The sequence below is a fragment of the Conger conger genome, chromosome 11 (genome assembly GCF_963514075.1).
Source record: "Conger conger chromosome 11, fConCon1.1, whole genome shotgun sequence".
Classification (NCBI taxonomy): domain Eukaryota; kingdom Metazoa; phylum Chordata; class Actinopteri; order Anguilliformes; family Congridae; genus Conger; species Conger conger.
In genome coordinates, this window is record NC_083770.1 from 39,394,727 (window position 1) to 39,413,706 (window position 18,980).

At 52.7% G+C, this 18,980-nt stretch overlaps 1 protein-coding gene across 1 annotated transcript in view; it reads left to right on the top strand.

Annotated features, from left to right (window-relative positions):
• kat6a (K(lysine) acetyltransferase 6A) overlaps window positions 1-17,298 on the top strand; it is a 32,909-nt gene extending 15,611 nt beyond the window's left edge. The window contains exons 7-16 of the mRNA XM_061260284.1: window positions 583-698; window positions 3,550-3,665; window positions 4,241-4,382; window positions 5,739-5,900; window positions 6,681-6,774; window positions 7,764-7,995; window positions 9,023-9,221; window positions 9,719-10,393; window positions 10,511-10,772; window positions 11,401-17,298. Coding sequence (XP_061116268.1) covers window positions 583-698; window positions 3,550-3,665; window positions 4,241-4,382; window positions 5,739-5,900; window positions 6,681-6,774; window positions 7,764-7,995; window positions 9,023-9,221; window positions 9,719-10,393; window positions 10,511-10,772; window positions 11,401-14,867 — 5,465 coding nt within the window. The 3' untranslated portion in view covers window positions 14,868-17,298. The remainder of the gene's footprint in view (window positions 1-582; window positions 699-3,549; window positions 3,666-4,240; window positions 4,383-5,738; window positions 5,901-6,680; window positions 6,775-7,763; window positions 7,996-9,022; window positions 9,222-9,718; window positions 10,394-10,510; window positions 10,773-11,400) is intronic.
• The last annotated feature ends 1,682 nt before the right edge of the window (window positions 17,299-18,980 follow it).

Genomic DNA, 18,980 nt, shown 5'->3' on the forward strand with positions numbered 1-18,980 from the left:
TAGTTTTAAGCACGCGCTGTTCACTGCCTGGACCAGTGACCGCTGTTACTGGATACAAACAATGACATTATCCTTCTCGTGAACAAATCCAAATGCATTATCCTTAGTTTAGCTCTTGCCCTGATTCTGACAGTTGGTTATTTTCTTGGTGTGCAGATAACCTGGGTCCTTTTTCACCCATAGGGGTAATGCTGAGGAGGGTATTTTGTAGTAGTATTTTGGTTTATCACATGAACTTGTCTCCTGTTGTCAGATGTCAGAGGGCTCGAAAGGTCTTATGGTGTGTGCCTGTCCATCCGTCTGTCGTGTGTATAACGTCTGTCCGTCCATCTGTCGTGTGTATAACGTCTGTCCGTCCGTCTGTGTGTATAACGTCTGTCCGTCTGTCGTGTGTATAACGTCCGTCCGTCCATCTGTCGTGTGTATAACGTCTGTCCGTCCGTCTGTGTGTATAACGTCTGTCCGTCTGTCGTGTGTATAACGTCCGTCCGTCCGTCGTGTGTATAACGCCGTCCGTCTGTCGTGTGTATAACGTCCGTCCGTCTGTCGTGTGTATAACGTCCGTCCGTCTGTCCCTCACAGACAATCAGGAGTGTGGGGACGAGTGGCGGGATGAGGAGGACCGGGTCCCGGGGCAGGAGAACCTGACGGAGAAGGACGTGGAGCTGTTCCGTCACATCCAGGAGCTGGCGCTACAGGTGAGAGAGAATAATAAAAAAACCTCTTTTAAAACACGATTTCCAACCCACATCCACATCTCGTCAAAAACGGTTGCTGGAATAGATTTTTCTCGCAACTACTACGTTTTTACAAAATTCAGAGAGGAAAACACTAGCAAAATTCAAACAAGAAGTACTTCAAGAATAATGTACCAGAGGTGAACATAAAAAGCAGCAAAGGCATTTACACCCACAAAGAATACCCAGAAATGGACGAACGACTAAAAAAACCAAAAGGGAGTGCGTTCAGGCTTCCCTGCAATCGGAAGGCAGACCTGAAACATGGCCACCCTCACGTGCAACTAAAAAGACAACAGAGCGAGGGACAGTGATGCGCGGAGATGGGGTGAGAGAGGGAGGGAAGGTGAAAGAGAGGTTCGGCTCACTGCACTAATTCTCCCTGCCTCAGGCAAGCGGCTCAAACACTTGCAGGCGACCAACCGGCACGCACACACCACAAGGAACCTGGGACATGCTAACACACACACTCTTGCACTCACACAGACATGCATACATACCCACACGCACATGTCCACACACACACATACACACACACACACACACACACACACACACACACACACACACGCTCACACGCACAGACATGCCCACATGCATACATGCCCACACGCATACATGCCCACACGCATACATGCCCACACACACACACACACACACACACACACACACACACACACACACACACACACACACACACACACGCTCACACGCACAGACATGCCCACACGCATACATGCCCACACGCATACATGCCCACACACACACACACACTCACACACACACACACACACACACACACACACACACACCAACCAATCCAAACGTCCTCCTGTCACAGCGGCTCACCGCCTGACCCCAGCGACTGACTGCTTTCAGAAGAAAGAGAAGCGACTAAAAGAAACGAGAGGAAAAAGACGGAAAGAAAAGCACCTTGAGATGGAGGTGGCTGAGTGAGCACTGATTGGTCATTAACCGTGGACAGGCCCACCTGGCCAGAAACGATTGAATTCAGGGAGAGGGTGAGGGAGAGGGAGAGAGACCATTTTTCTCCATTACGCTTTTAGTATTCAGTTTTGTCATGGTCTGTCACTTTTTTTTATTTTTTATTTTTTCTCTTCCACCTACTCTATTTTACTTTTTTTTATTCTTGTTTATTTTAAGCTTCCACGCTTCGTATCGCCGTTGTTCACAGGCAGATTCACAGGGTGGAGACTGCGATAGCCGCCATTTTGGTCGGGTTTGACTTGTGCTGCCGTTTGGCGTAATTTCCTGGCCTCTCCCGTCATTGGCTGCTGGCCCTGTAGCAGGGCGACCCTCTGAAAGGGAAGTGTGAGTCCTCCAGTACCAGCTGTGAGGGACACAGCCTTTCCTCAGGGCTCCTAACATCTAGATCACACTTTGTGCTGGAAGGATAAATGTTCACTCTGCACCCAAGGGAGAGTGGTTAGGTAGCCTTTTACCAGTGTCTAATGGGTAGCTCTGTGCCTCTACTATAAAATATGTATGCTTCTGTACCATAGAGACCTCTGCGTGCCTCTACCATTGAATCTGTGTGGCCCTATACCGTAGAATGCATGTGTGTGTCTACCATAGAATCTGGGTAACCCTGTACCATAGAATGCCTGTCTTGTCTCTACCATAGAATCTGTGTACCTCTGTACCATAGAGGTTTTGTGTGCATCTACCAAAGGGATCTCACTATAAAATCTGTTTTACATTATTATTTTTATTTCAAATTATTGAATCCTTCCCCCAGGGCTATTGTCCTCTCATTTTAAGAGCCTATGCTCCTGAGTATGTGGTGTGCTAACTGGAACAACAGTTTAGGTGTGCTGTTATTTTTTAACTTGGGAGCCCCTCAGAAAAAGCCCTGCTCCCCAAGGAAGACCCTGTTGTAGTTGTCAGCGCTCAGCAATAATGATTTGGGCCACCCAGCCCCCAACCTCAAGAGGCGGTGGGCTGAGGACCGGTAATCCCAGATTAGTAATCTGTCCGTCTGCTCCTGATCCCCACTCCACTGCTCAAAACAGCATCTGCAGGTTGTGAACAAAAACAAACAAACAGCCAATCTTAGGGCGCATAGGAGGGTGCTGGGTGAACGTGTGGGGCCGTTTGGGCCTGTGATTACAGCACCACGCTTTTACACACAAAAAGAAAAGTACTTTTATTTACCCATCCGATCTTATTGAGATGTGTGGAAAATGATATGATATAGAGCACGTTACGTTGTATTGTATTTTGCAGGCGTTTTTATCCAAAGCGATGTATAGTAAATGCTTACCAAAGGTCATTAGACCTACAGAACAGGTTGGATAAGGTGCAATTTACCAAGAGTCCGTTGTACAGCTGTGAGCATTATGTGTAGTACACATGGTAAATAGGCCAAGTCAATAAGGTAAGCAATTCTAGTACCGAGAGGAATACTAATGCAAGCCCTAGATTAAAATTTGAAGTACAACGAGGGGGCTAAGAGATTGAGACGGGTGATACAGAACTGACAAGAGACACAACTGATTCGCAATAAAAAAGATGAAGAATACCAAATGCAGTTGAACACTTTCTATTGTTTATGACTGTTGTTTATGCTACATGCCAGTGTTCTGCCATTTAGAGATGCTTTTCATTTGTTCAACTTAAACCTTTGTAAATCGCTTTGGATTAAAAACGTCTGCTAAATTACTCAAATGTAAATGTAGATGGTGTGTTAGGGTGAATCCTGCCCCTCACTGTGGTGGGTACACTGCTGTAGTTTAATGTTTGGTAGTCTCGCTGCATACAACCTCTGACCCCTCTTTCTCTCCTCGAGCAGAAGGTCGGGGTGACCGGACCCCCGGACCCCCAGATGCGCTGTCCGTCCGTCATCGAGTTCGGGAAGTACGAGATCCAGACGTGGTACTCCTCGCCCTACCCCCAGGAGTACAGCAGGTACACGTCCCGCCCACGCCCGGGACACTCAGGGCCTTTAGGGGCACGCACCACCCCGGAAAACCCACAACAGCGCTCTGTCTGCAGGGTGTAAACGCGCTCACGTTCTGCGCGCTGTAATTGCAGCTGGTAGACGTCCACAGCGTGTGATGTGCGCTCTCAGGCCCGGCTCTGGCCCGGATGATTGGTGTACAGAGCGGGGTGTTTGAGAGCGGGGCTGGAGTGCCCTTGAGCAGCCCTTGAGTGAGGGCGGTGGAAGTGCGCTGGAGAGCCTGTCTCCCAGCGTGCCTCATTCAGACTCCGCGCTCACACACCCCCGTGTACAATGTCCTGAGCAGAGCTGCATTATGGGCCGTTAACACCTCTCCAATTCCCCTCCCTCTCTCCCTCGTTCATTCCCTTCCTCTTAATCATTCCACTCCTCCTTCCCTCCCTCCCTCCCTCCCCCCCTCTCCTTTTCTTTTTGGAATCCCTGTCATCCCTTGCTCATTTCTCTCTCCTCTCTCTCTCTCTCTCTCTCTCTCCCTCCCTCTCTTGCTCTCTCTTTCCCTCCCTCTCTCTCGCCTCCTCTCCAGACTCCCGAAGCTGTATCTGTGTGAGTTCTGTCTGCGGTACATGAAGAGTCGCAGTATCCTGTTCCAGCACATGCGCAAGTGCGGCTGGTTCCACCCGCCAGCCAATGAGATCTACAGGAAGGACAGCGTGTCTGTGTTTGAGGTGAGACTCCGCCCCTCACATTGCACCGTACGTCTGTGAAGAACCCGGTGTCCGACGGGCAGGCCGTGGTTCCAGGGGAACGGGCCGACCCCTTCTGACACGAAGAAGCGCTCTTATAGCTCTGTGAGATGGAGTGTGTGTGCGCGTGGGCAATTACAGCGACTGTTGTGTTTTTCTGGCTGTAATGTTGCTGGAAGTGTGGCGGATTTGTAAATGGATGTGTAGAAAGCCGTCGCTCTGAATAAGGGGATCCGCCAAATGCCTTGCATTAAGTTACATTACAGTAATTTATTTATGACTTACAGTTGATTAGAAGAAGGAGGTGCCAATCCCCCCTGGAGGAAAATGGGGTTAGGGGCCTTGCTCAAAAGCCCAACAGCTGTGTAGATCTTATCGTGGCCACACCGGGCCTTGAACCAGCAACCTTCCGGGTCCCAGTCAAGCACCCTTAGTCCATCTTAATGTAAATGCCTCTTTAAAAATATTAGAGCTCTGCCTATTTTTCATTGAGAATGATGCCAACCCAATATAAATTTGATTGGGAATGTTGGCGTAAAATATGGGCGCTTCCTTTGAAATGTCCGCCGGTCTGCGGGAGTGCTGGCGCTGTGTGAAGGCTGGAGTATCCAGTGTAATGACGTGACCCGGGTGCGATGGCACTAAATGAAACTGGCTCCTCGCGCCCGAAGCAGAGACTTCACGGTTTTAATTGAGCTCTTAGGGAAGAGATGATTAGAGTGGTGTTCGCATGGACTCGCACGCACGAGAGAGGAGGGATTTCAAGAGGAGCCGGTCTGCATGAGGTTATGGCTGTTGAATAATAAGCGATAAAGGTAGAACGAGATGGCCTTATGTTTCTTTGCGCTTCGTATGTTTTATTGAACAGTTTTTTTTACGTGCACGCTTCCAGTGACATGTCGGCATAGGGTTTACGGGTAAAAGGTTTGGTGTACTTCTGCGTTTGAAATGGTCTCTTGGGTGATCTGTTAGGGCAGGGATCTTGAAATCTGCTCCTGGTCAGCTGCAGTGTCTGCAGGATTTTGTGGTTTTCTTTCTGTTTTTGGCAAGTTTTGGGTTTGTGTACAAGGTGTGTGGACGTGTAAGACAGTCAATGACTTGAATTGAGCGCTTAAAACACACACTGTGGCCCTCCAGAAGTTTGCGATCTCTGCGTATTAACCCTTTAACGTGTGAGGTCACGTGATTAGGTGACGTGTGTTTTTAACTGAACTGATATAACCAAGGAAAAAAAAAAAGGGGGAAGGTGGACTCTGAAAGAGGAATTGTGGGTGTGCATTCGTGCAGTGGGGCGCTGTCGCTGACTGGCGGACTGGATTGTGTGCCCGTCTGTGATAGGTGGACGGGAACGTCAGTACGATCTACTGCCAGAACCTGTGTCTGCTGGCCAAGCTCTTCCTGGACCATAAGACCCTGTACTACGACGTGGAGCCCTTCCTCTTCTACGTGCTGACGCACAACGACAGCAAGGGCTGCCATCTGGTGGGCTACTTCTCCAAGGTAGGCCCCGGACAGGCGCCACCTGGTGGCCAGCACGGGCACTGCAGCGCAGCACACTGCCCGATTCAGGGCTGTCTGCCTGGGGCTCCCTAACTGCTGCAGGGCCTCTGGGGGGTCGGGCGGGGTGAAGTGGGTGATAAGATGACGCTTGAATAATTAGCAAATGAAATGTAGCTAAATTAACCAGGCAGTGCGTTCAACACTGGCACTCAGACACACCGAAGAAGGCTGCTTGCTGAAACATTTGTGTTGCTGCTGCTTTCAGTATAATAAATTAGTACACAAGTATCTTTTGCTAAGTGCATTGCGATGTGTGAACCATTTATTTTTCTAAAGCATAATATAGTAATTGGTTTTTAAGCATCAATTTACCCTCATTAAGTGGTTGAACACGATAGTGTGTATTGTCCCTGCTGGAGAGTTGATTTGACACTGCTGGAGTTGATTTAAGTGTAATAATTTAGCTGTGTGTTGAATCTGAGGTCTGGCTATGTTTTTAAGGATAGATTGGGGGCGGGAGGGGTAGCAGGAAATGTCGCGCCTCTTAAGTGGGTTCTGTGCTCAGAGCAAACCCCCCCCCCCCCCGGTTAAACACCTCTCACGTCCAACAAAATCCCGCCGAGAGTCTCAGCCGTCTAGAGCACTCCACAGGCCCGATGTTACTGAAGACTGTCAAAAACTGACTGTTCCTCACTCACTCCTGCAACTTTCTCTCTCTCTCTCTCTCTCTCTCTCTCTCTCTCTCTTTCTTCCTTCTCTCCCTTTCTCCATCTCTCCCAGGAAAAACACTGTCAGCAGAAGTACAATGTGTCCTGCATCATGATTCTTCCGCAGTACCAGCGCAAGGGCTTTGGGCGCTTCCTCATCGACTTCAGTAAGAGGCTCCGTCCCGTCTCTGCAACCCCGTCCCTAACCCCGTCTCTGCAACCCCGTCCCTAACCCCGTCTCTGCAACCCCGTCCCTAACCCCGTCTCTGCAACCCCGTCCCTAACCCCGTCTCTGCAACCCCGTCCCTGCAACCCCGTCCCTAACCCCGTCTCTGTAACCCCGTCCCTAACCCCATCTGTAACCCTAAACCCGTCCCTAACCCTGTCTCTGCAACCCCGTCTCTAACCCTAAACCTGTCCCAAAGCCTGTCCCTAACCCCCTCCCCCTCCCTAAGTCTAACCTCGTCCCTAATCCTAACCCTAACCCCAGTTTCCACTCCTACGTCCTTAATCCTGCCCAAATATTTCACCTTAAAGCCATTGCAAAGTGGTCAACTATCCCTGACAGAAGGTCTGGGTACATTGTGCAAAGCTAAAAGTTAAAAAAATATGTAGAATTTAGGGATGCATTTTACCCGCCAACTCGCCTGGACTGGTTTGTACACATATTATAAACTCTCATCAATTATGGCCTGTAGGTTTTCCCTTACAAAGCATGCCCAATTCAACAGCTAGAGGTCTAACTGAGCTCTGAATTCGTAGAATTTTGGGGTGGGATGGAAAGTTTGTACGTCTCCAGGAACAGGGATGGTACCACTGCTTTAACGTGTTGATGTTGACTGGGTGACCGACCTGATTGTAGATCAGGGGTGGCCAACCTTGGTCCTGGAGAGCCGCAGGATGTGCTGGTCTTTGTTGTTACTCAGCACTTAATTGATCAATGAAAGCAGTTGAGACTCACCTCACCTGGTTTCTTGGGTCTAAAGTGACTGTTGTGTTCAAAGCGAAAACTCAAACCAGCACACCCTGTGGCTCTCCAGGGCCAGGGTTGGCCACCCCTGTAGATCAACTGTAGTTGGGGGTCCTGTTGGTCCTGTTGTGGGGGTCCTCTTGTCCCTGTCCGGGGGCTGATGGTTTTTTGGGTTCCTTCTCCCAGGTTACCTGCTCTCCAAGCGGGAGGGGCAGCCGGGCTCCCCGGAGAAGCCTCTCTCGGACCTGGGCCGCCTGTCCTACATGGCGTACTGGAAGAGCGTGGTGCTGGAGTGTCTGGACCAGGTGCGAGATCGCCAGCTCACCATCCGCCGCCTCAGCAAGATCACCGGCATCTGCCCCCAGGACATCACCGCCACCCTGCACCACCTGGGCATGGTGGAGCAGAGAGGAGACAGGTACACACACACACACACACACACACACACACTCATTATACACACACTGCCACCCTGCACCACCTGGGCATGGTGGAGCAGAGAGCAGACAGGTACACACACACACACATTATACACACACACACACACACTCATTATACACACACTGCCACCCTGCACCACCTGGGCATGGTGGAGCAGAGAGGAGACAGGTACACACACACACACACACTCACACACACACACACACACACACACACACATTATATACACACACACACACACACACACACACACACTCATTATATACACACTGCCACCCTGCACCACCTGGGCATGGTGGAGCAGAGAGGAGACAGGTACACACACACACATTATACACACACACACACACACACACATACTCATTATACACACACTGCCACCCTGCACCACCTGGGCATGGTGGAGCAGAGAGGAGACAGGTACACACACACACACACACACACACATTATACACACACTGCCACCCTGCACCACCTGGGCATGGTGGAGCAGAGAGGAGACAGGTACACAAACACGCACGCACGCTCATTATACACACACACACTCATTATACACACACTACGACCCTGCACAAACCTGGGCATGGTGGAACCAAAAGGAGAGCGGTACACTCACCCTCAGTCTAGTGTTCTGAAAATGTTGATGAATGTGCACTGTCTCTGGTAAATAAATGAATTATTATGCACACACACACTCATACACGTACACACTGCCACCCTGGACAACCTGGTTACACACGTATTTAAACACGCACTCTAAGAAATTCAGCATTAATTTGGCCAGGGCAAAATGCTTTTAGTGATCAGGTGCTGGTAAAATGTGAAGGCATTCCTGCATATCCCTCATCCTGACCGATGTCCACGAGGCTAGAGTATTTTAAACAGCCCTAACTGTCACAGGTGTACGTAGGACGCATTCATAGAACCATTAGCAGTCAGAGACCGGCTCCCGGTGATGTCACTGTCCTCCTACTGACCCTGCCTCTCTCTGGCACCCCCTGCAGGCTGGTCCTGGTGCGCAGGGAGAAGCTGGTCTCCAGTCACATGGTGCGGTTGAGGGCCCGTCCCCGGCAGCTGGAGGTGGAGCCTGACTGCCTGCGATGGACCCCTGTCATCGTCACCAACACCGTGGTGTCAGAGGGCGAGGGAGAGGAGGAGGAAGAGGAGGATGATGAAGATGAGGAGGGACAGGCCTGCAAGGAGGTGAGCGCCTGCCGATGGAATGAACCTGCACACACCTGCATGTGCCTGAACACACCTGCATGTTCCTGTACCCACCTGCATGCAACTGAACACACCTGAATGTTCCTGTACACACCTGAATGCGCCTGAACACACCTGCATGTTCCTGTACCCACCTGCATGCAACTGAACACACCTGAATGTTCCTGTACACACCTGCATGCAACTGAACACACCTGAATGTTCCTGTACACACCTGCATGCAACTGAACACACCTGAATGTTCCTGTACGCACCTGTATGTGCCTGAACACACCTCTACACACCTGCATGCACCTGAACACACCTGAATGTTCCTGTACCCACCTGCATCCAACTGAACACACCTGAATGTTCATGTACACACCTGTACAGGCTAATGGTTCGGATCCAGGGGTCTAATGAGTTCAGTTTGTCCAGTTTCACTTTGTACCAAAACAACCATACAGTCTGACGCAGGTCTCTGTCGTGTCCCGCAGAGTAAGCCCATCCGGACTTCTTCTCCGCTGTCCTGGCACATCCGGCCTGAGAGGGAGGAAGAGGAGGAGAGGAAGTGCTTCCCGGCGTTCCCGAACAGCCAGAGTTCTCCGGCGCGTTCTCCGGCTCGGGGCGCCCTGCCCAGCCCGAACAGGCCCCCCCTCCCGTCCAACGGGGAGCGCAGGGGCCGCGGTCGGCCCCCGAAAAGCTGGCTGTGGGGCCGGCCCAAAGACGTGCCCCGGGGCCGACCCAGGAAACCAAGACCGCACGAGGAAGAGGAGGAGGAAGAAGAGGATGACGGAGTCGATTCCTCGGAGCCCCCGGCCCTCTCGCTCTCCCCAGCGGCCCTCCTCCTGGCTTCGGAGAAGGAGGTGGGGGATTCGGGCGCCGGGCGGCCGAAAGATGTGCCCCGCCACCCCGCAGTTCCGGCTCCTCGCAGCAGGGGGCGCCCTCCGCGCAAGAAGAGGGGCCCCAAGCGGCGGCTGAGCGAGGGCCCCGGGGAGGCCACCCTGCCCACACTGCCCCCGGCTCCACCCCGGCTGAGCGAGCCCCTGCCCCCGCCCGTACGCCGGGGCTGCTTCAGCGAGAGCAGCGAGGATGAGGAGGACGATGACGAAGAGCTGCGGCCTCGCTCCCCGCCCGTCCTGACCAAACCCACGCTCGGGCTCAAGTGCAAGGTAAGGCGTACCGCATACATCCGCATGAGAAATGTTACTGCTTGGTAAGCTGGTATTTTTGTAAACTGGTTGGCTTCCCTGTGATTGGCTCACGCCCGTCTCGTCTCTGTTTCCCAGAAGCCCCTGCGGAAGCGGCGCATGCGGCAGCGCAGCCACCCGCACAGCAGCGTCGTCACGGAGACCATCTCGGAGACGACCGAGGTTCTGGACGAGCCCTTCGTGGACTCGGACACCGAGAGGCCCATGCCCCGCCTGGAGGAGGAGTCTCCTCTGGGCTGCCCCCTCCGCCGGTACCCCCCAGCCCGCTCGACCCTCAGACCCTCCGCCCCCGCGCCCAAGAGGGGCCGACCGGCCAACCTCACAGAGTCCGACGACGAGGGTGAGTATCCGGGAAGAGTTTACGTCTACCTTGGTTAAACCTGGGTTAAGGACATACTTTGAAAAACTTCCAACACTTTTAACCAAATACAATGTTAAGGAACTCCCAGAGAATTATCAAGAAATTAAGTTAACAAAGACGTATATTTGCAGATATTGTCGTATAATGCCTGATCAGCAGTGAGATCCGGCTGTAGTTTGACTCCAGCAACGATCAGTATGCATCAGTGAGTTAGCGGCAGTACTGGAATGCTAGACTTAAAGGAAAGTCTAGTTAAAGGAAAGCTACATTTTTACTCTGCACTGGAGACCTGGTTCTACCTTTACCCCTAGTGATATCATTTTCCCTGATCAATCAGGGAATACAGTTTTTTTCAGTCTATAAATGTCTCTGGGAACCAGTAGTGTTGTTGATCATCTTCTGCTGTCAGCAGTGAAAGGGCAGCAGCTCTTCAAGGTGTGCGCTTTGGACACACCCAAAGTCATCTGCCTGTAGTTTAGAGATTTTTGGGGACTTGAAAAGTTGGGTGTTTCATGATTAATCTGGGTAAAGAAAATGACATGTCTGCGGTGCCTCTTTCCGATCTGACGACCTGTGATTGATTGCTCTCCTCTGGCTCTGGGTGCAGACTCCACGCCGGCGCTGAAGCCCGCGACGACGCTCCGGGAGCCAGAGCCGGCCGGCGAGTCTCCAAGCGAGGCCCCGCCCCCGGCCGCGCCCGTCAAGAAGAAGAAGGGCTGGCCGAAGGGGAAGAGCCGCAAGCCGGTACACTGGACCAAGCGCCCGGGCCGCAAGCCCGGGAGCGGGGCCTCGGAGCCGGGCGGCCAGGGGACCGGCCCGTCCTCCTGCACGGACACGCCGCCCCCCGCCAAGATCCGGATGAAGCCCGGCAGGAAGCCGCGGAGCTACTACCTGCAGCTGGCGCAGGAGGAGGAGGCGCGGCGGCAGCTGGAGCGGAAGCAGCTCCTGCAGCAGCAGCAGCAGCAGCTGGAGGACCGAGCCGCCAAGAGGACGTCCCGGACCGGCGAGCGCAAGCCCGACAAGCGCAAGGACTCGGAGGAGGAGGAGGAGGAGGAGGACGAAGAGGAGGAGTACCTGAAGAAACGGCGGGAGGAGAAGCCCAAGCGGAGAGGGAGGCCGCCCAAGAACGCGTCCCTACCCCCGCCGCCCCCTCCCCCCGTCAGCAAGCCTCCGCCGCCACCCCCCGCCTCCGAGCCCGAGGAGGAGGACGACGAGGATGAGGAGGAAGAGGAGGAGACGTGGGCCGAGAAGAGGAGCCGGCTGCCCCCCTCGGCCGGACCCCCCCGGGCCCCCCAGCCGCGGGTGGAGCTGGACGGGGCCGAGTCGGGAGAGAGGGAGGAGCAGGAGTGCCCGGCAAGCAAGCGGGTGAATTCTGGGCCGGCTGGTCGCCGTGGCGACGACCACGACGCCGACGACGAGGGGGACGGGCGTCCCGAGGGCAAGGCCGAGAGCGGCGGGAACGGCGGCAAGAAGCGGAAGAGCCAGGACTCCGAGGAAGACGAGGATGAAGAGGACGATGACGAGGAGGACGAGGAAGAGCCGGCCTCGCCTGCCCGCTCCCCGCCCGTCAAGGAGGAGCCTCAGGGGGGCGAAGGTTTTTTAGACACGGAGGAGGGTGGCGCCACACGGGACTACGTCAGCAAGCAGGAGCAGGAGGAGGAAGAAGAGGAGGACGAGGAGGAGGAGGAGGAAGAGGCAGAGGAGGCGGTGGTGGAGGAGGCCAAGACGCGGGCGGACGCGCAGGATGAGCAGCGCCGACGGCGGGAGCAGGAGGAGTCGGCCGCCGCCGCCGCTGCCGTGGAAACCGTAACCACGGCGATCTCCACAGTCGCCGCCCCCGAGACCCTGGACCTGCAGCCGCTGCACGGGGAGGGCAAGGCGGGGGTCCTCCTGATGGAGCCCCACCCTCACCCCCACCACCACCCTCACTCGCACCCCGAATTCAAGGAGGAGCTGAGTCACCACCCGCACCACCCCCATCCCCACCCCCACCACTCCAGCGAGCTGGACCTGGAGACGGTGCAGGCCGTCCAGTCGCTGACGCAAGGCGAGGCCCAGGACGAGGAGGCCGAGCCGCCCCACGGGGCCTACCAGGACTGCGAGGAGACGCTGGCCGCCTGCCGCACCCTGCAGAGCTACAGCCAGCACGCCGAGGGCGAGGACGAGGCCCTGGCCCTGGTGGAGGACTGCGGCGGGACTTCCCAGCACAGCAGCCCCCTCCCGGGCGGCAGCGGGGGCTCTTCCGGCCCCCAAATCCCCGCCCTGCCTGGCCAGTCGGCACGTTCGGTCAACAGTCCCGCCGGGATGCCGCTCGAGTCCTCGGGACAGGCAGGAGGCCCAGCGACGGGTCCCGGGACGGGAGGAGGTTCCAACGGGAACGGGGGGTACACCCAGATCACGCCAGAACACCCGGGGTCGCTGTCGGCACCCTCGCTGCAGAACATGGAGACGTCGCCCATGATGGACGTCCCGTCCGTGTCGGACCACTCGCAGCAGGTGGTGGACAGTGGCTTCAGCGACCTGGGGAGCATCGAGAGCACCACCGAAAACTACGACAACCCCAGCAGCTACGACTCCACCATGGGAGGAGGCGGGAACGGGGGAGGAGGAGGGAGCGGAGGAGGAGGGGGAGGTGGAAACAACATGTCCGCTGCAGCTGTGGCTGTAGCAGCCGCCAACGCAGCGGCAAACGCTGCATCCTCTTCCTCATCCTCCTCTTCCTCTTCCTCGTCTTCGTCCGGCGCCTCTTCGGCGTCTGGCTCGTCTACCGCAGCACCACCCTCCTCTTCCTCCAACAGCTGCTCCTTCGTCTCAGCCCCAGGGCTGACGTCTTCCGGAGGGTCCGTGGGGCCCCAGCTCGGGGGCCTGGGAAGCTGCAGCCTGATCCAGCAGGCGGGGCCCGGGGCCAGCTCTACAGGCGGGACATCCAGCAGTGGAGGTGGGGTCCCTCAGCCTCCACCTCCACCCCCTCCCCCGACCTCCAACACCCCCGGCTGCGGCATCAAGTCTCCGCAGAGCTGTGTGATCGAGAGGCCCCCTAGCGCCTCCCAAAAGAAGGTCCCGCCACCCCCTCAGCAACAACAACAAGCCCCCAACCCCCAACCCCAACCCTCGGCCCCCCCTCCCCCACCACAGCAACAGCAGCAACAGGCGCTGTCCCAGTGCAGCATGGGTAACGGCTTTGCCTCCACGCCCATGATCATGGAGATCCCCGAGTCGGCGAGTGGAGGGGCCGTGGGCGTGGCAGGTGGGGGTGGGCGGAGCCTGTACGAGCGAATGGGACAGGACTTCGGGGCGGGCGCCTACCCACCCCAACCCTCGGCGACCTTCAGCCTCGCCAAGCTCCAGCAGCTCACCAACACCATCATGGACCCCCACGCCATGCCCTACTCGCACTCGGCCTCCGTCACCTCCTACGCCACCAGTGTCTCGCTCTCCAACCCCACCCTCGCCCAGCTCGCCCCCTCCCCGCACCCCCCTCTCCCCCCACAGGCGCAGCCCACCATGACCCCCCCGCCCAACCTCGGCTCCTCGTCCGTCAACCTCCTCCAGTGTAACATGCCGCCAGGGGCCAACATCGGCCTGGCCCCCCCGCCCCACACCCAGCGACTCCAGGGCCAAATGGCCGTCAAGGGCCACATCGCCATCCGATCCAAGGCCACCCAGCTCCCGGCCGGATCCCCGCACCAGCAGCAGCTGTACGGCCGGAGTTCAGTGGCGGCCGCCATGCAGGGGTCCCCTCGGACCCTGACGGTGCAGCGGGGCATGATGACCAACCTCATGCCCACTCCGACCTACAACTCCATGAACATGAACTCGCTCCAGGCCATGCCCCCCGGATACCGGATGCCGCAGCCCATGATGAACAGTGGCTACCACGGCAACCCCCCGTACATGAACCAGCCGGCCCAGTACCCCACCATGCAGATGCAGATGGGCATGATGGGAGGCCAGGCCTACCCCCAGCAGCCTATGCAGCCCAATCACCACGGCAACATGATGTACACGGGCCCCTCCCACCACAGCTACATGAACGCCGGCGTCCCCAAGCAATCGCCTTACATGAGCAGATGAGTGTGCAGGACGAGAGAGAGGGAACGAGAGAGAGAGGGAGGGAGGGAGGGAGAGAGAGAGGGAGAGGGAGAGAGATGGGCAAGGAGGGGTCGGTTCATCTCTTGTCTTTCCTAAAGGACTCCGGGTTCCTTTCACTGTATTAAAAGTGTTATCCCCCCTCTCTCTCTCCAGAGACAGAGAGAGGGAAAGAGAGAGAACGTGAAGAGGGGGAAGGGACTTTGGTTTCCTCTTCTTGGTTTTTTTTGTTTGTATGTACATTTGTCCGTTTCGATCCGCGTTCCCTCAGTCTGGCCACGTCAGAGTGTGAGTTGGCAGGATGGTGGAATTCGGGGGGGCAGGGTGGGTGAGGGGGTATATGGACCTCTTGTTCAGAAGGCAGCTCACAGCAACCCCAAAATCCTTCTACCCCCCTGCCCACCCCCACCTCCTCTCTCTCTCTGTCCCAAACCAGGTGGGGGACTGGGTGTCGAGCAGGAGGGGGGGGGGGGGCCTGACCAGTTTAAACTGAGAAAGTCAAAATGTGGTTAACAAAAAAATAAACAAACAAAATATATATTCAACCATGCACACAATCTTTTAATTGACATAGGAAGCCTTACCTAAAAAAAAAAAAAAAACAGACAAAAAAATTGTAGATGGACTTTCTTGCTTTTTTACATTTTTAATTGGTTTTTGTTTGTTTTTTTTTTGACTGTTGAAATGCTTGTGTGCAGTCCCAAACGACCTGTTTTTATTCGTTAGATTTTTTTTTATGTGCGTTTTACTGGAAAGGCGTTTTCTTTCAGGCCTCTCTCTCCAACACAAACTTACACACACACACGCAGAAAAAAATGTACACACACAGACACATATCTCTATAGCCACTTAAGTCAGTGTGGAGGCACTTCAGTGTTTGGTGTGGGTGGAGGTTTCGGCAGATGGGCGGTGCAAAGTGGATCCCTGTGTCTGGGATCTGCATTCCACAGCGCAGTCACACAAGATGCACGCCATTTTCGAGCAGAACTATGACCTGGGTCATTGCCTCTCTCTCAGAGAGAACGGGCACTCTCAATATGACCGTACGGGTTTTTCAGAATATAGTTACTTTTATTAATTTTATTTTTTACTTTTTTTTTTTTTTTTTTACTTAAAAAAAAAAAAAAAAATCTTTGACATTCTGGTCGAAGTCTCCCCATGGACACAAGCACAGGAATTGATGCCCACGGTCGACTTTTCGCCTTTGATTCTGGGGAGAGAATTCCTAGTGTAACAAGAGCAGCACTGGTGAGAGAAAGACAGGGATGGAGGGAGAGGGAATGGATGGATGGATGGAGAGGAGAGGCAGGAACAACACTAAAGGAAATGGGGGCATCTGGGAGATAAAGAAGTTCAGCACTTCTTAGCCCCCCCCCCCCCCCCTCACTTTGAGTGCAGTCACCTGTCTCAACTTCGACAACACTGCACAGGAGGTCTTCCATTCAGCCAGAGAACTGGCTTTTTAAAAACTAAACCCAGAGGTGAAGGGATCCGTCTAGCACCTAGGGCCGCTCGGTGAGGAGGGTTTTAACAGGACACACACACACACACACAAACACACACACACACAAAGATGTAGATGTGAGATTATTCGCTGTCCAGAACTGTGTTGGTATGAGGGGTGTAGACATTGTTCCAGTATTCAAAATCTGTTGAGGCTACCTTTCTTACAGACCTGACGTTTGATATTATTTGTGTTTTTTGTTTTTGTTTTATAGTTTTTTTTTTCTCCTCTGAATTTTCTCAGACCGGGCAGCTTTCTTTTATGACACAAGCTGACTCTTTTTGACTTTAGAAACTTATTGTAGAGAAAATGTTTTTTCTATAATATAAAAAAGAAAAATTCTGACATTGATATTGGTACTGTCATTTTTTTCACTTCTGTTTCAGGAAAAAAAAAAAAAGGTATTTTTTAGCTCGACTCTTGGGTAATATTAATAAGAAATTCAAAACTAAAAAAAATTAAAACTCACTTTTAGTGAATTTAAGATGCCTTTAATCTTTCCATTCCATCTCATCTCTAGAGTTTTCTATCTTTGTGTAGTATATTAACGCTATTTTAAAACGAAAGGAAAAAAAAAAAACAAATATCTAAAGGTCACTTAGCGTTTTTGATTTTTTTGTGTGTGTATAGGACGAACTCCTTGCGTCTGAGAGGCATGTAAAATGAGCTCATATCTGTCTGTTTATATCGCTTCCTCTTTTGTACCCTTTGTAATTGTACATGGTGAGTCGTACGCTAAGAGAGAGCGAGAGACAGAGAGAGAGGAGTGAACCCACCGGGGCCCGCTCCCCCCTCTCTCTGGCTTTGTCCCTGTATGTATTTCCACGTAATCGTTTTTTCTTTCTTAGCAAGTACTTTCAAAAGAACTCTGTACATTTTAACATAAAACGAAAATAAATTATGTTGAGCCATTTCCGTTGTGATCGCCCTTCTTGCGCTTGTGCCTCTGTTTTTTTTAGTACTTTTTTCATTTTCTTTTTTTTCCATGTCTTTGGTTTTTTTGAGCGAAGGCCGGACAGCGATTTTGCACCGCGAATCTGCGAATCTGTGTCCGTCAAAATGCATTTTACACACATCGTTTGTTTTGGAAGTCTTGACACATGGCTACAGCAATATTTTTGTAGTTCTTCCCTTTTCTTTTGATAAATGTAATTATTTGCGGTACAGTTGTCATTTTGAGAGCCTGGAATTCTTGAGTCCTGTCTCCACATACTAGAGTATGTTTCTGCAATCCCAGTGTGTGAAGTCCTAGTGCAGTCCATACACTTGGAAAATTTCTAGATAGATCCGAGGGAAAATGGGTAGAATACAGTCTGCTAATTTGCCGTTGGCTGCTTTGACTTCACTACACGACACGTCTTTGCATGTCCTAGTGCAGTCCATAGGTTTGGACAGTGACAATTTCTGTTTTTTGCGCTGTACTCCCAACACATTTGACCGTAACAGGTTAAAGTGCAGGCTGTATGTTGTTGCATCGTTAATTCATGCACAGGAAGGCTAACAAAAGGTCTAGAGTTGACCAAAAACTTTTCAGTGCCATTAAAACAGACCAGAAGCCAGAGACCTAGCCAAAATATTAGGTGTGTCAATATCAACTGTTTGGTATATTGTTGAGCAAGAACGCACAGATGAGCTCAGCAATCGCAAACAGCTTGGTCTGCCACAGAAGAGAAAGGATCAAGAACAATCTCCAGGGTGGAGGCACAGATGAATCAGACTGAAATAAAGATAGGACTACACAAGCGTAACCTCAGAGGATTCACTGTAAGATGCAAAGCACTCGTAACCTTTCAGGAGAAACCAACCAAAGTGTTGGAAAGAGAAGTGTGGAGAAGAAATAAGGGAACTGCTGATGATTAAAAGAACACCCCCCCCCCCCCCCCCCCCCCCCCTTTTTTTTTTTGAAAGATGGGTCAGTAGATATGGATGTAAATACCATTACCATTAAGGCTGATAGTCTGCACTTTAACTTCATATCATTATCATTCATATCACAAAAAATGACAAAAAAAACAAAACAATGCCAACATGTTCAGAGGGCAGTTGATCTTGTATATTATGAAGAGACCGAATTTAACTTAACTGACAAAAATGTCCGATTTTTTTTTACCATTGCAGGTATGAACTGTGAAGATTACCGCTGTTGGCTGCAAATTGCCATTTTTATAATGATGCAGTTCGGATACAGTGTCCTGTGTTTCAGTGGGTTTGAATCATTTTCTGTTAAGCTATCCATGAACACTGGCCTTGTTCCGCATCTCAGACCCCCATGGTTTAACATTCGGCTTTGTCATGATGTACCGTGGGCTTTTTCTAACCTGATTTAAAAGCTGTTGGTCTGCAGTGTCGGTTATGCACGCTAGCCGATGTTATCCAGCATAAATCAAGTAGGATGATTTTTTTATTCCTTTGCGATAATCTTTTAGCACCTGTAAATTATCTTGCTATTAACCTATAACGCATGTACGCTACGGTGTGAACCGATGAACAGCTATCATTTGGCCGCTGGTGTGAAAATGCGTGCTTTTAGATGGACCGAGCAGAATCAGCAGCGCAGCGCAGTGCGTCGTGTTGCACACCACGAGAACGCTCTG